Genomic DNA, 12,868 nt, shown 5'->3' on the forward strand with positions numbered 1-12,868 from the left:
GTTGGCCCCCTCACTTTAATTTTTTTAACTTTTTTTTACGCAAATCGTTTGAGAATCGTTTGAGAGGGTTTGAGAGAAAAGAAATATCGTTTGAGAGTTCCTACTTTCTCCGTAAAAACAATTTCAAATTCTAGTGTTAAGTTGGCCCCCTCACTTTACTTTTTTATATTTTTTTCAATGCGAATCGTTAGAGAGTCGTTTGAGAGACATTAAGAGAAAAGAAATATCGTTTGAGAGTTTTTACTTTTTCTGTAATAAATATTTTAATTCTGGGCATCGAAAGTTACAAATCGATTTTCTTTTTTTTCCGAATTAAATATGGCAATCATGCACTTGGACGTTTCAAATTTATTGTGTAGGTAGAGAATGGTAAGAGAGTGATTGAGAGAAAAGAGAAATCGTTTGAGAGTTAATACTTTTTCTGAAATATATATTTCAATGTCGGAATCGAAAGTAACGAATCGATTTATTTATTTATTGAACATTTCGCCTTTTCCAGGCATCGTTAAACATTTTCGATCATCATTAGTTTTCCTTTTCATCGATTTTCCTTTTTTCCGAATTAAATATAGCAATCATGCACTTAGACGATTCAAATTTATGGTGTCGGTAGAGAATGGTAATAGAGTGATTGAGAGAAAAGAGAAATCGTTTGAGAGTTAATACTTTTTCTGAAATAAATATTTCAATTTCGGAATCGAAAGTTACAGATCGGTTTTCCTTTACTCCGAAATAAATATGGCAATCATGCACTTAGACGTTTCAAATTTACTGTGTAGGTAGAGAATGGTAAGAGAGTGATTAAGTGAAAAGAGAAATCGTTTGAGAGATGATACTTTTCCTGAAATAAATATTTCACTGTCGGAATCGAAAGTTACAAATCGATTTTTCGAATTAAATATGGGAATCATGAGGATAAACGATTCAAATTTACTGTGTAGGTAGAGAATGGTTATAGATTTATTTAAAGAAAAGAGAAATCGTTTGAGAGTTAATACTTTTTCTAAAATAAATATTTAAATTTTTGAGATTTGTAAGTTTTTGAAAATCGATTTGTTACTTACGATTCCGAAATTGAAATATTTATTTCAGGAAAAGTATCTACTCTCAAACGATTTCTGTTTTCTCTCAATCACTCTCTAAGCATTCTCTACCGACACAATAAATTTGAAACGTCTTAATGCATGATTGCCATATTTAATTCGAAATAAAAGGAAAATCGATTTGTAACTTTCGATTCCGATATTGAAATATTTATTTCAAAAAAAGTATTAACTCTCAAACGATTTCTCTTTTCTCTCAATCACTCTCTAAGCATTCTCTACCTACACAATAAATTTGAAACGTCTTAGTGTATGATTGCCATATTTAATTCGTAATAAAAGAAAAATGGATTTGTAACTTTCGATTCCGACATTGAAATATATACTTCAGAAAAAGTATTAACTCTCAAACGATTTCTCTTTTCTCTCAATCACTCTATTACCATTCTCTACCTACACCATAAATTTGAATCGTCTAAGTGCATGATTGCTATATTTAATTCGGAAAAAGGAAAATCGATTTGTTACTTTCGATTCCGATATTGAAATATTTATTTCAAAAAAAGTATTAACTCTCAAACGATTTCTATTTTCTCTCAATCACTCTCTTACCATTCTCTACCTACACAATAAATTTGAAACGTCCAAGTGCATGATTGCCATATTTATTTCGGAGCAAAGGAAAACCGATCTGTAACTTTCGATTCCGAAATTGAAATATTTATTTAAGAAAAAGTATTAACTCTCAAACGATTTCTCTTTTCTCTCAATCACTCTCTAACCATTCTCTACCTACAAAATAAATTTGAATCGTCTAAGTGCATGATTGCTATATTTAATTCGGAAAAAAGGAAAATCGATTCGTTACTTTCGATTCCGACATTGAAATATATATTTCAGAAAAAGTATTAACTCTCAAACGATTTCTCTTTTCTCTCAATCACTCTCTTACCATTCTCTACCTACACAATAAATTTGAAACGTCCAAGTGCATGATTGCCATATTTAATTCGGAAAAAAAAGAAAATCGATTTGTAACTTTCGATGCCCAGAATTAAAATATTTATTACAGAAAAAGTAAAAACTCTCAAACGATATTTCTTTTCTCTTAATGTCTCTCAAACGACTCTCTAACGATTCGCATTGAAAAAAATATAAAAAAGTAAAGTGAGGGGGCCAACTTAACACTAGAATTTGAAATTGTTTTTACGGAGAAAGTAGGAACTCTCAAACGATATTTCTTTTCTCTCAAACCCTCTCAAACGATTCTCAAACGATTTGCGGAAAAAAAAGTTAAAAAAATTAAAGTGAGGGGGCCAACTTCACGGAGCTGCCAGGACAGTAGTAGTAGAATCTTAAAACAAAAAAACTTCATGATATTTGACAATGACATATTTTGGTTATTGGAATATTTATTACCCATTTTATTAAATTTAAGCAGTTCTAATTCATCCAGAAGCGTATTTTGTTTTACTGTTAAAATAAGACAAAACAGTCTAATTAAACATCAAAATGAATATCGTTAAGGTTTGTTACATTATTTACAACCTAACAATTTTTGGACATCAACCATGTTTCTAGTACCACTTGTTTTGTCTTCATAGAATCTTTGGAGAACCGCACCAGCCATTCGAAGCAGTTTCGGCATCAGTCACAACATTCAGAATGTCATTCGCCCCCTCTCGACTACAATAACCCCAATAACCAACATAACAGAACATGCGCCTCCATTAGAACTAGATAAATTATATAAAAGGGTGGAACTAGAAATGAGAGGTATCGACCCAGCCGTACTTCTGAGTTATTCATGGTTTTGTATTGCGGCTGCATCTCATTTAGGTATCGAAGTGACCAAGAAGTAAGTACATGCAATTTTATATTTAATTTTCATTGGTCCAATAATTTCCAACTTTAGTTTTATTTTTTTAACAACTTATTTAAAGTTATCTCAACATTTAGTTCATGTTATGTCTATTGTTATACTGCACCTGCACATTTTATCTACACTATTATTGTAGAGATTTGTCAATTTTAGAATTTTTTTAACATTATCTCTGAATAAGCAATATTTAATATGTTAAAACTTACTGTTACTACTGTTAAATCTTACTGTTAGTTACAATAAAAATTGTTTTACAGTTGGGCCCTGAGGAAAGCTGAGAAAGAAAGACATACGCTTCTAAGGTGTGTTCACATATACAAAAAGCATAAAGTACAGTATGAAATCAGAACATACTTTAGATTTATACATTTACAACGGCTTACGGGTTCCACATGTGACACTTATTTGGAATATATAGAAAGGAACCTTCCGGAAGGTTGTGCTCTTAAAGTTACCAAGGTTGAATGTCAGAAACTACCAGACCATATTGTACCACCAACTGAATAATTCATGCACTTGAAAAAATAAAGGTTTTTAAATCTTAAGTATTTGTGTTTTAGAATAGAATAATTTCTAGAAATAAATATGTTTATTGAATTAGTTTATTTTAATGTGAGTTGGCCTTTATCTTAAGCTATGTTTAAAACTTATATATTAAAATAAAAGTTTACATGTCAGTCATTATCAAGGTAATATATTTTTACAAATGTGCATTAAATGATTGAAAAATTAAATATATTAACTCCTTCAATAAATCACATCTAGTTACATCTATTATTGCTTTTGGGATCTCAACTTCTTCATGCTCTTCATTACTGAAGGTTGTGCTCATCTTGAAGTGCCTTCACTGATGTGTCGACGAGCTGCTTACACACCGCTCTGTCCGTGGCTTGGGCGGTCAGAATGTTGAGTCCCAATATTGTCTGGACTTGATCAGACGAACTGATAGGCGATCGTCCCCTTGCTCTTTTACCCTCAACTTTCCCTACTACAACCAGTTTGTCCAGATTGTCTGGTTGTCTCCGGGCAATATAGCCAAAGTAACGATCTCAACTTAGAGAAACTCTTTGTTGGACAAGTTGATATAACAAAAAAAGTCATCTCTGCCTTATTCCTAGTATTTGAAGATACACATAATATTTATTTATAAAGATTTTGAATCACAGCAATAAGCACATTAAATATATCAATCATTGAGATTTAGGCTTAATGTTTTGACAAATATATGTATTTTTAATATAAATTTCAATTAGGCTAAAATACATTAGGAAATATGTCTAAAGTAGACATTTAAAAAACTGTTAGCTATATAAAGAATCACTATTTACCATAGTTAGAGCCACAAATTCATTTTTATTTACAACATTATTCTTTAAAAGTACAAATATTGAATAAATGCTTAATATAATTAGTATATAAGTGGAATGTAATAATACAATGTGCTGATCAGTCCATATCTTTGGCATTTAATATCTCTTTGGCAAAATAGTCCATTTAAACGTTTTCTATTCATATTGATGACTTTTACATACAGTCAGGACGAAGAGAATGGCAAAGACAAGCTCTAATGCATGGAACATGAGCATCACAGCACACCATATGTACTCCAGTCGTAGTATATAAGTCTGGTATATAAGAAAATAACAAACACCAACCGCAGATGGTATTGTAAGTACCACTGAGAAGAATACTGGCACTTCTGTAAAAGAAATGTGAAATATAAAAAAAAGTTTATACACATATATTACTACAGTAGCAAGTAACTTAAAGGATTTATAGATTTTTCTTTTCAAATAAATACTATGAATTTTTTTTTATATAAAACATTTTATTAATCATGAATTAAATACTAGAGTAAAATTCATGTAAAAGGTAAACTTACTTTTACTAGCCAAGTTTCCTCTCCGTCCCAAAAATATACGAATTACTTCGATTAAACAAAGGGCACAAAATATTCCGGCTTCGGTAAAAAGAGCGTTCTCTGGATACGAAACATTTATAGCTTTCAGTATACCCATAGCTACTTCACACACGAAGAACATTCCTAAATAAAAAGAATTCAAATAAAGAAGTATTTCGTAAGCCAAGCTAGAGTTAACATTGGTCATTTTCGACATTTTCTCAATTTTTAAATTGTTTGTTTACCACTTTACGAAACACCCGGTCAATATTTTTTTGACAGTTGTTCTAGTATTGCCATATATAAAATGAATGACTCATTTACCATAGACAAAATAAGTACGTTTATGTGAAAAACAACAATGTTACAAATGAATATTTCATGTCACTTTAAACACAAGATAGTAAGTAATTAATGGGAACGTTTGAGTTTTTGTTAAATAAAAGAAAAATCAGTTTGGTAAAGATAAAAATCACTTTATTAAAACTCACAAATACGTACAACACTCGTACACATACCACATATTGGCAATACTAAACTATAGAAAGACGATTTTATGAAGCCTTCTAAAAACTTCTAGAGAATAGAGAAGTTATTATCGTAATAGGCGAAAGGAATTTGTTTCGTGAAATGTCACAATGCACAATTTATTGCTAATTTTAATTTATTTATTGACAATACTGGACAAACGATCAACTAATAACTATCTTGGACAACATACCAAAGTAATTATTTAAAAATGAGATGTTTTATTCCTTAACATAAATTTAGATAAGTCTTTAACGAAAGAATGTTGTGATAATCAGATTTATTTATAACGTACAAATAATTTATTAAAAAATAACTACGATTATCCACACAGAAATTGTGATGTATTTGAAAATAAATAAATATTTTTTTACAGTATTAAATTTGTATTATTATTTTAACCAAGAATTTTAGTTATATTAAATAATATCATTTAAAAGAGTAACATATAGAATGTAAAAAGTTTATACATATAGAACGCACGGAGAGAGCCCTTGGCAAATAAAAAAAAATCCCTTATTACATAAATTATTGGTACATCTAACTATGACACCAAATAACTATAAAAAAAAATGTTTATTCTGACCCCTTCAACTTTATTTATCTGTCCCCTTCAATTATACCTATTAATAATTATGTATTTTGTATTTAAAATATCTTTATCAACTGCATTCTAAACAAAATGAGACTGTGGTTTAAAGAAAGTGATTTGAAGGAAATACATATAAATTTTCTCATAGAAAATAATTTTTAATTACTTTGGTTTAGAAATAGATTATAAAGAAATTATCATTAATTTAATTAAATATCAGTCAAAAAATAGGAAATGCTCCATGAAAAAAGAACCGTAAACTATTATGCTGAATGTTGCCATTATATAAAATTTTATAGTAAATAATTTCGTTAAGAAATTAAAAAAAACCGGGAGTTTTTTTTTGTCTATAGTCTGTTTTCGAATGAATTTGACATCAGCGCAATAGATATCAATAGAGCCTTTTTCTAGATTGTTCCTGTCTTTTCTGGTACCACATAATGCCTAAGACCAATACAACCATAATGACAATCGCTACAAACATCATGTATAAGAAAGATTTAACACCAGACATGGCGGGTTTTGTATCGTCCACTCTCTCTCTCGGTGCTTCGAAAGACGCCGCCGATGGGATTATTTTCGATCTGTCCTCATCTTTGTTTTGCTGTAAATTAAATATTTTGATCATAAGATTAACAAAAAACATTATGTTAACATTTATAATATATATTTTTTATATCATAAGGTGGCAAACGAGCAAACGGCCACCTGGATTCGCCACAATAGCGAGGCGACCGTTGCCCATAGACATCCGCAAATACAGATGCGTTACCTACATTTAATCAACGGAGAAGGGGACGCACAGAAAGAGAATATTTCCCCCTCCTATGCGTCCCCTCTTCCGCCAAATCCGCTTTCCCTTCCCATCCTTTCCTAATAGGAAAACTGTGGGAAGGGAAGGAGGACTAAAATTAGGTCTCCGACACCACACTCATCAGACTGTACTTGGAATTACTTCCACTTGACGTCTGTCTTCTGTGTGGTTGTGGTATTTCACTGAGCGAGGACAATTCGTGCACCCAACAAATATTGTTGTTGCCAGATCTACCACTGTAATACTGCGGCACTCAAAATTATTCTCTAGATATTTAACCACTTCATTATAGTAGATTACTCTTATTTACTAAATCTACACTATTTGACCCCCTACACACCTAACAACTTTGAGTATAGCAGTTACATGATAAAAGATCTTCATAATATTTTTTTTAATTCAAGCATTCAAGTCTATGGCCAAATCTCATGCATAGAAGTTACCTAATCTGTTACTCTTATCCTATATAATCTATGACATAATTTCATTAGCATGATCATATGCTTAATCTATATATATAAAAGAAAGTCGTGTTAGTTACACTATTTATAACTCAAGAACGGCTGAATCGATTTGACTGAAAATTGGTGGGCAGGTAGCTTAGAACCAGGAAACGGACATAGGATAATTTGACCCCGTTTCCTATTTTTTATTCCGCGCGGACGGAGTCGCGGGTAAAAGCTAGTTTAATATTAAAATATTTATCTTACCGATTCCAATAGATCTAATTCGTACATCTTGATAGATATGATATCATGGTTGTCGCTCAGATCACCTGTAGTTGCAGACGCACCAAAGTAATATCCCGTAGGTAGAAGAATGTTTTCCACTTTGAAGCACTCTTTCCATGCATTCTTACCTTCTAAGTCCGTGCTCACTGTAATAGAAGACATAGTTTATTAACTCATCTGTAATATTCAATAAAAGAACATAAATATCATAACTTATTTATTAATTAAACTTCAAAATCAGTGAAGTTGATCACAGGTTTAAAAATTACTATCTTTCTAGTTGAATAAAATTAAAAATTACACAAATATCTACTACAATTCAATATCAGATAGCTGGTTAAATTATTTTTTCTATGAATCTGCTAATGCCCTTTATAAAGGACAGCCTAAACAATACTGTTATTGAAATTAAAAAAAACTTGAGAGGTGTGTTGGGACACCCGGCTGGAACGAAGTTCCTTTCAATTAATTAGTGAAGGAACCAATGTTTATTCTATGAATAAAAAACTTAAGTCTTCACAAGAAGTACATTTTATTTCTATGAATTTTCGTTATATATTGTCACGTCGTTGCCATGGTGAAGTAGCGCTCATTCGTCTATAGCAAAAGGAACTTCGTTCCAAAAATCATAACTCGAAATATTTTCACCATAGACACAATGCAATTTTTTTCAATAAAACTCATGAACATTTACCAATCAATGTATCATCTCTGTATGTAATAGAGATGTGTGTGTCGTGGTTAAAGTTTCTGAACTTGGCCTCGCAGCCGGCGAGCTGTGTGTGTGTACCATCACGGTCGTGGTCGTAATGAAGGCTGCCATTGTTGATCATAGCTGATATGTATGGATGTTGATGCTGAAAGAGACACGGATATCCTTTGTACCAATGATCTCTATAAATTGATTGGTCATTTCTTGAAAATGACAACTTTTGCTCTCTATGATTAGTTCCTCACCACTACCAAACGAAATTGAGCGCCAAAATGGCGTCTATCAAATAAGCTCAAAATACCACAGTTTATAGCCTGTTCATAAAAGAGGTCAGTGCTTTGAATTAAGAACTACTTCACCGGAACTGGAATTTTTATCTAGAAGACGGTAAAAAAGCAAACTTGTAATGTGAAATTTTCTTTCCCTATAATAGATGGGATATGATATAAACGATTGGGAAGGGTAAAACTTGACTTTAGCGTCCGGCAAACACATTCATTGGATGAAATTGGATATTATCTCTTTTATACCTGTCTTCTATGTGGTCATGTTACTAAGGTCGAGCGAGCTATTCACGCAGTAGGTAACATTGTGGATTCTACCAATATAAGACTTGATATTTAGAAATAAGCCTGACTTTACTGCAAAGAGAACTAATGAAATTTTGAGTCACCTACAGTGAATTTTCGTTTAATCCTAAAGACTTAAGTATACTTACATTATGTGCACCATTATGATTACTGTATGTGTCAAGTACAATAGCAAGACCATGGAAGTAATCCTTGCTACCAAACACCGGGCCTGTCTGCATACGATCTCTGACGTACCACAGCGCAAACCCATCTCCAAAGAGATCCTTCCCTCGACCGTGGACTTTGAACTGTACTTGTAGTTCCCAGTTCCTTGTTTGACATGGCTGTAACAAAGAAATTAGTATTATCATCATCAGCTCACTATACATCCCCACCAAGGGGCTCAGAGCCTACCCTAACTTAAGGGTTACTAGGCCATAGTCAACCAGAGTGGCCAAGTATGAGTTGGTTGTCTTCACACATATCTTTGAAATTCTCCACAGATATGTGCAGGTTGCATTACGATGTTTTCCTTCACCGTAAGAACGTCGGATAAATGTACATATCGACGCTGGAGAGCGTAAACGCTGTAACCCCGAAAGTATGAACTTTACAGGAGAGCCAAAAAATGATAACTCTTGAGCTGATACGCCTACAAGCATGCGGTATTTAGCAATGTTGTGTAGTTTGTGCTAACCTATAATAAAATCATTATCGTTTGATAATGGTTGAAATTATTAACGTGTGAAAAACATATTCGCGATTTCAAGGGTTACAGCGTTTATGCTTTCCAGCGTCGATATGTAAATCGAAACTACAAAAACACATTGTTACATGGTGGGATTCAAACCCATGACCTGCAGATTGCAAGTCAAGTGCTTAACCCAGGGGTTAAGGAGCCACCGACGCTCGGCAACTATATAAGTTGACAATACGTAAATGACCTTGTATTGAAATAAATGCATATGATTGATAATACATAAACATACCTATAGATAAGTACAAGGAATGTAAACAATGTTTTCGTCGTTCCGAAGTTGTGCGTAGTAAATGCAGTGAACTTTGAATACATATTACAGTATAATATAGACTTATATATAAACTAGCTCCTTGCGTGCGACTCTGTCCGCGCGGGATGACAAAAACAATTAATTAGTAGTGTATGTGTTCTTCCAGACTAAGTTCTACTAAATCTCAAATTTCAGCGAGATCCATGTAGCCGTTCTGTAGATACCTTCTAACATCCATCCATCCAAACATTCACATTTATAATATTAGTAAGAAGTAAAATTTGTAAGTGAAGTAACAACTTTGTATAACTATTTTTTATATATCTTGGTTGTCCAAGGTCATAGGCGCGCTGCGCAGTGCCTTCCCCGCGCATCCCGTTACACCTAACATTGTGTTATGCACTAGCGCAAACTTGACTTGAAAGCATTTATACGTCTTTTTAAATAATTGCGCCAATAGATGATTGTGAAATTTTACTTTAAGACAATGTAATGAAGAAGTGTATAAATATATAAATTTATTTATTTAATCAAAAACAAAAATAACTTTAGTACAAATAGGCGACTACTAATTAGAATAAACAAGCAATAATTAGCTATAAAACGAATAAACCCAACTGACTTGACATCTAGAAATTGAATGACACCTAACACTTTATAATCACACAATGGAAGGGACATAATGACCTGCGAAAAATATTACAATTCTATACAAAACGGTAACATTAAAGTGTGGTTAATAATCATAAGTCATTTGAGTAGATTTAATGTTCTTTTTTTTATCATACTTCTATATTTGGCAGTTTGGCAATTGGGCAGAGTTGACAAACAAGGTCATTTATATTAGTGTAGGCAAGGTTAAACCGCTTTTTTGCATCAATTTAAAACAAAATGTTATTCCTTTCAGTGTTTCTGAAGATAGACTTCATTATAAACTTCTTTCTTTCTTTCTTCATATCCATGTATATAAAAGATAGTTGTGTTAGTTACACTATTTATAACTCAAGATTGGTCGAACTGATTTAGCTGAAAATTGATGGGGAGGTAGCTTAGAACTAGGAGACGGACATAGGAACTTTTTTATCATGTGTTTTTTTATTCCGCGCAGACGGAGTCGCAGGTAAAAGCTAGTAGAAAAATATTGAAGTCAAAAAATATGGTCAAAACTATCCTAATCTTTTAAGATTGAACAATTAACACATAGTTACAAAATGTCATCAAGATTTAAACAATCTTTGGTTACTTTATATTCAGTTTTATTTCAATAACACAGTAACTTCTTATCATCTGTCAGTAAAAGTACATTGTTGCAGTTTATTTATAGTCTGTCCTTCACTAGATAAAGTATGTAAACAAAATTTACTACATTCTTAACATTGTTTTATATCTATTTGTTACAATTTAATGAACAATTATAGAAATATATATAAAAGAAAGTCTTGTTAGTTATACTATTTATAACTCAAGATCGGTCGAACTGATTAAGCTGAAAATTGATGGGGAGGTAGCATAGAACTAGGAGACGGACATAGGAACTTTTTTTATCTTGTGTACATTTTTTTTTATTCCGTGCGGACGGAGTAGCGGGTAAAAGCTAGTTAGAAATATTAGAATCACATGAAATTTACAGTAAAACATTATGTAAACCCATTTTACCATACTGGCAAAAATGGGTTGCATATTGCGACATAATTAAGAGGAAATTTACTACTAATAAATATTGCAATATCTATCTAAATTAATTATAATATTAAAATATGTAAAATAAAAACAAAATAATCATAAAAGATTTTCCATATGAAATCCAGTTTTATCTATAACATATTATTCAAATTTAGATTATTTAATAATTCGTTCTACTATATTATGAATATGAGTTGGTTTCAAGTTCAACTGCTTCATTTAATTAATGTAATTTAATTAGGTTTTAAATAAAAAACTTTTAGCTTTCATTATATTTAAGGAATCAGAAACGAGTAATTAATGATTATTGATTAATGATTACTCACCGATGTGTTCCAAATAGCACCAGATTTTGATTGCATGTCGGGTGTCAATCGGACATAATTCGAAGTAACGATAGTGCTACCTAAAAAGTCCCAATGTGGTACCGACATACCGCTCCCTGTAATTTTAACAACTTATTGTATTCTCATTGCAAATAGACTATTAAGGACCAGTCATTAGATCCTTAGGTCACTCACCTTGGTAAGGTTTTGTAAGAGAATGCTGCCTCATTATATAATCTCTTGTGTTCCATTCTGCGAATACAGAAGTATAGAAAACGGAGATGAAAAGGAACTTCATGAATAATAATTTTTCGTAATACATTTTGGAAGTAATATTAAAACTTTAGAACCAGTGACAAAACAAACGCCAGATCATGGCATGCCGAAAATGAATGTTTTAAATGTTGCCAGTTGCCGCTCACTCACACTATGTGACAGCTTGCTGGTGTTTACACATTCTACAAAATCCTATAATAAACAAAGATTGCGTTTTCAATTAATTACTTATTATTTATGATTAGAGTTATCTACCTTTGATCGCCACACGAATATCAAAGCTAAATTGACTGAATACTTAGTATACTTTAATGAGGAAGCGCCTGTCGTAATATAAATGTTTATTATGAATCAATGTATTTTAATTTACATTGCTACTATAATCTAGGAGGCGTTTGAATTTTATGTTTTCCATGCATTTTCGAAAGTAGATATTCCATTAGTATCTTCATTTTTTGGTACAAAAAGGTTTATAACCACAGATAATGTTTATATCTCCTATATAAATGTCAAAGGGAAAACAGATACTACGCGCCTAGCCATAAATTAATTGTATTGTTTCGTATAGGTTGTTCTTATCAAATCGCTGTAGTTAAAAAACTACAATAATTCATTCTTTATTATGTATTTTACCTTCTGTTCTGTACTGGTTAATACGTCATATACACTATATTACCATTAATGTCTTAATACCTGAATTAATTGCAATAATCAGCATGTAGTTTAATTTCGTATTTGCAACGAAATTAACTACATTGATAGCACAGATATTATCAACAATCAACATAAACAAAATCGA

At 31.8% G+C, this 12,868-nt stretch overlaps 3 protein-coding genes across 3 annotated transcripts; 1 reads left to right on the forward strand and 2 right to left on the reverse strand.

The window, feature by feature from the left end:
* Nucleotides 1-2,404: 2,404 nt before the first annotated feature.
* LOC106715919 (28S ribosomal protein S10, mitochondrial) lies at nt 2,405-3,449 on the forward strand. Its single transcript, XM_014509302.2, has 3 exons — nt 2,405-2,570; nt 2,648-2,901; nt 3,183-3,449. The coding sequence occupies exons 1-3, from the start codon at nt 2,556-2,558 to the stop codon at nt 3,430-3,432; spliced, it is 519 nt and encodes a 172-aa protein (XP_014364788.2). The 5' UTR covers nt 2,405-2,555; the 3' UTR covers nt 3,433-3,449.
* A 925-nt stretch (nt 3,450-4,374) lies between these two features.
* On the reverse strand, nt 4,375-5,094 carry LOC106716075 (transmembrane protein 216). The gene is made up of 2 exons (XM_014509513.2): nt 4,808-5,094; nt 4,375-4,624 (listed from the first exon to the last, which is right to left on the reverse strand). The coding sequence occupies exons 1-2, from the start codon at nt 5,040-5,042 to the stop codon at nt 4,431-4,433; spliced, it is 429 nt and encodes a 142-aa protein (XP_014364999.2). The 5' UTR covers nt 5,043-5,094; the 3' UTR covers nt 4,375-4,430.
* Nucleotides 5,095-6,199: 1,105 nt separating this feature from the next.
* LOC106715572 (vesicular integral-membrane protein VIP36) lies at nt 6,200-12,197 on the reverse strand. The gene is made up of 6 exons (XM_045684027.1): nt 11,989-12,197; nt 11,794-11,909; nt 8,921-9,118; nt 8,185-8,347; nt 7,470-7,636; nt 6,200-6,549 (listed from the first exon to the last, which is right to left on the reverse strand). The coding sequence occupies exons 1-6, from the start codon at nt 12,113-12,115 to the stop codon at nt 6,337-6,339; spliced, it is 984 nt and encodes a 327-aa protein (XP_045539983.1). The 5' UTR covers nt 12,116-12,197; the 3' UTR covers nt 6,200-6,336.
* Between the last annotated feature and the right edge of the window lie 671 nt (nt 12,198-12,868).

Source organism: Papilio machaon, chromosome 24 (assembly GCF_912999745.1).
Source record: "Papilio machaon chromosome 24, ilPapMach1.1, whole genome shotgun sequence".
NCBI lineage: Eukaryota > Metazoa > Arthropoda > Insecta > Lepidoptera > Papilionidae > Papilio > Papilio machaon.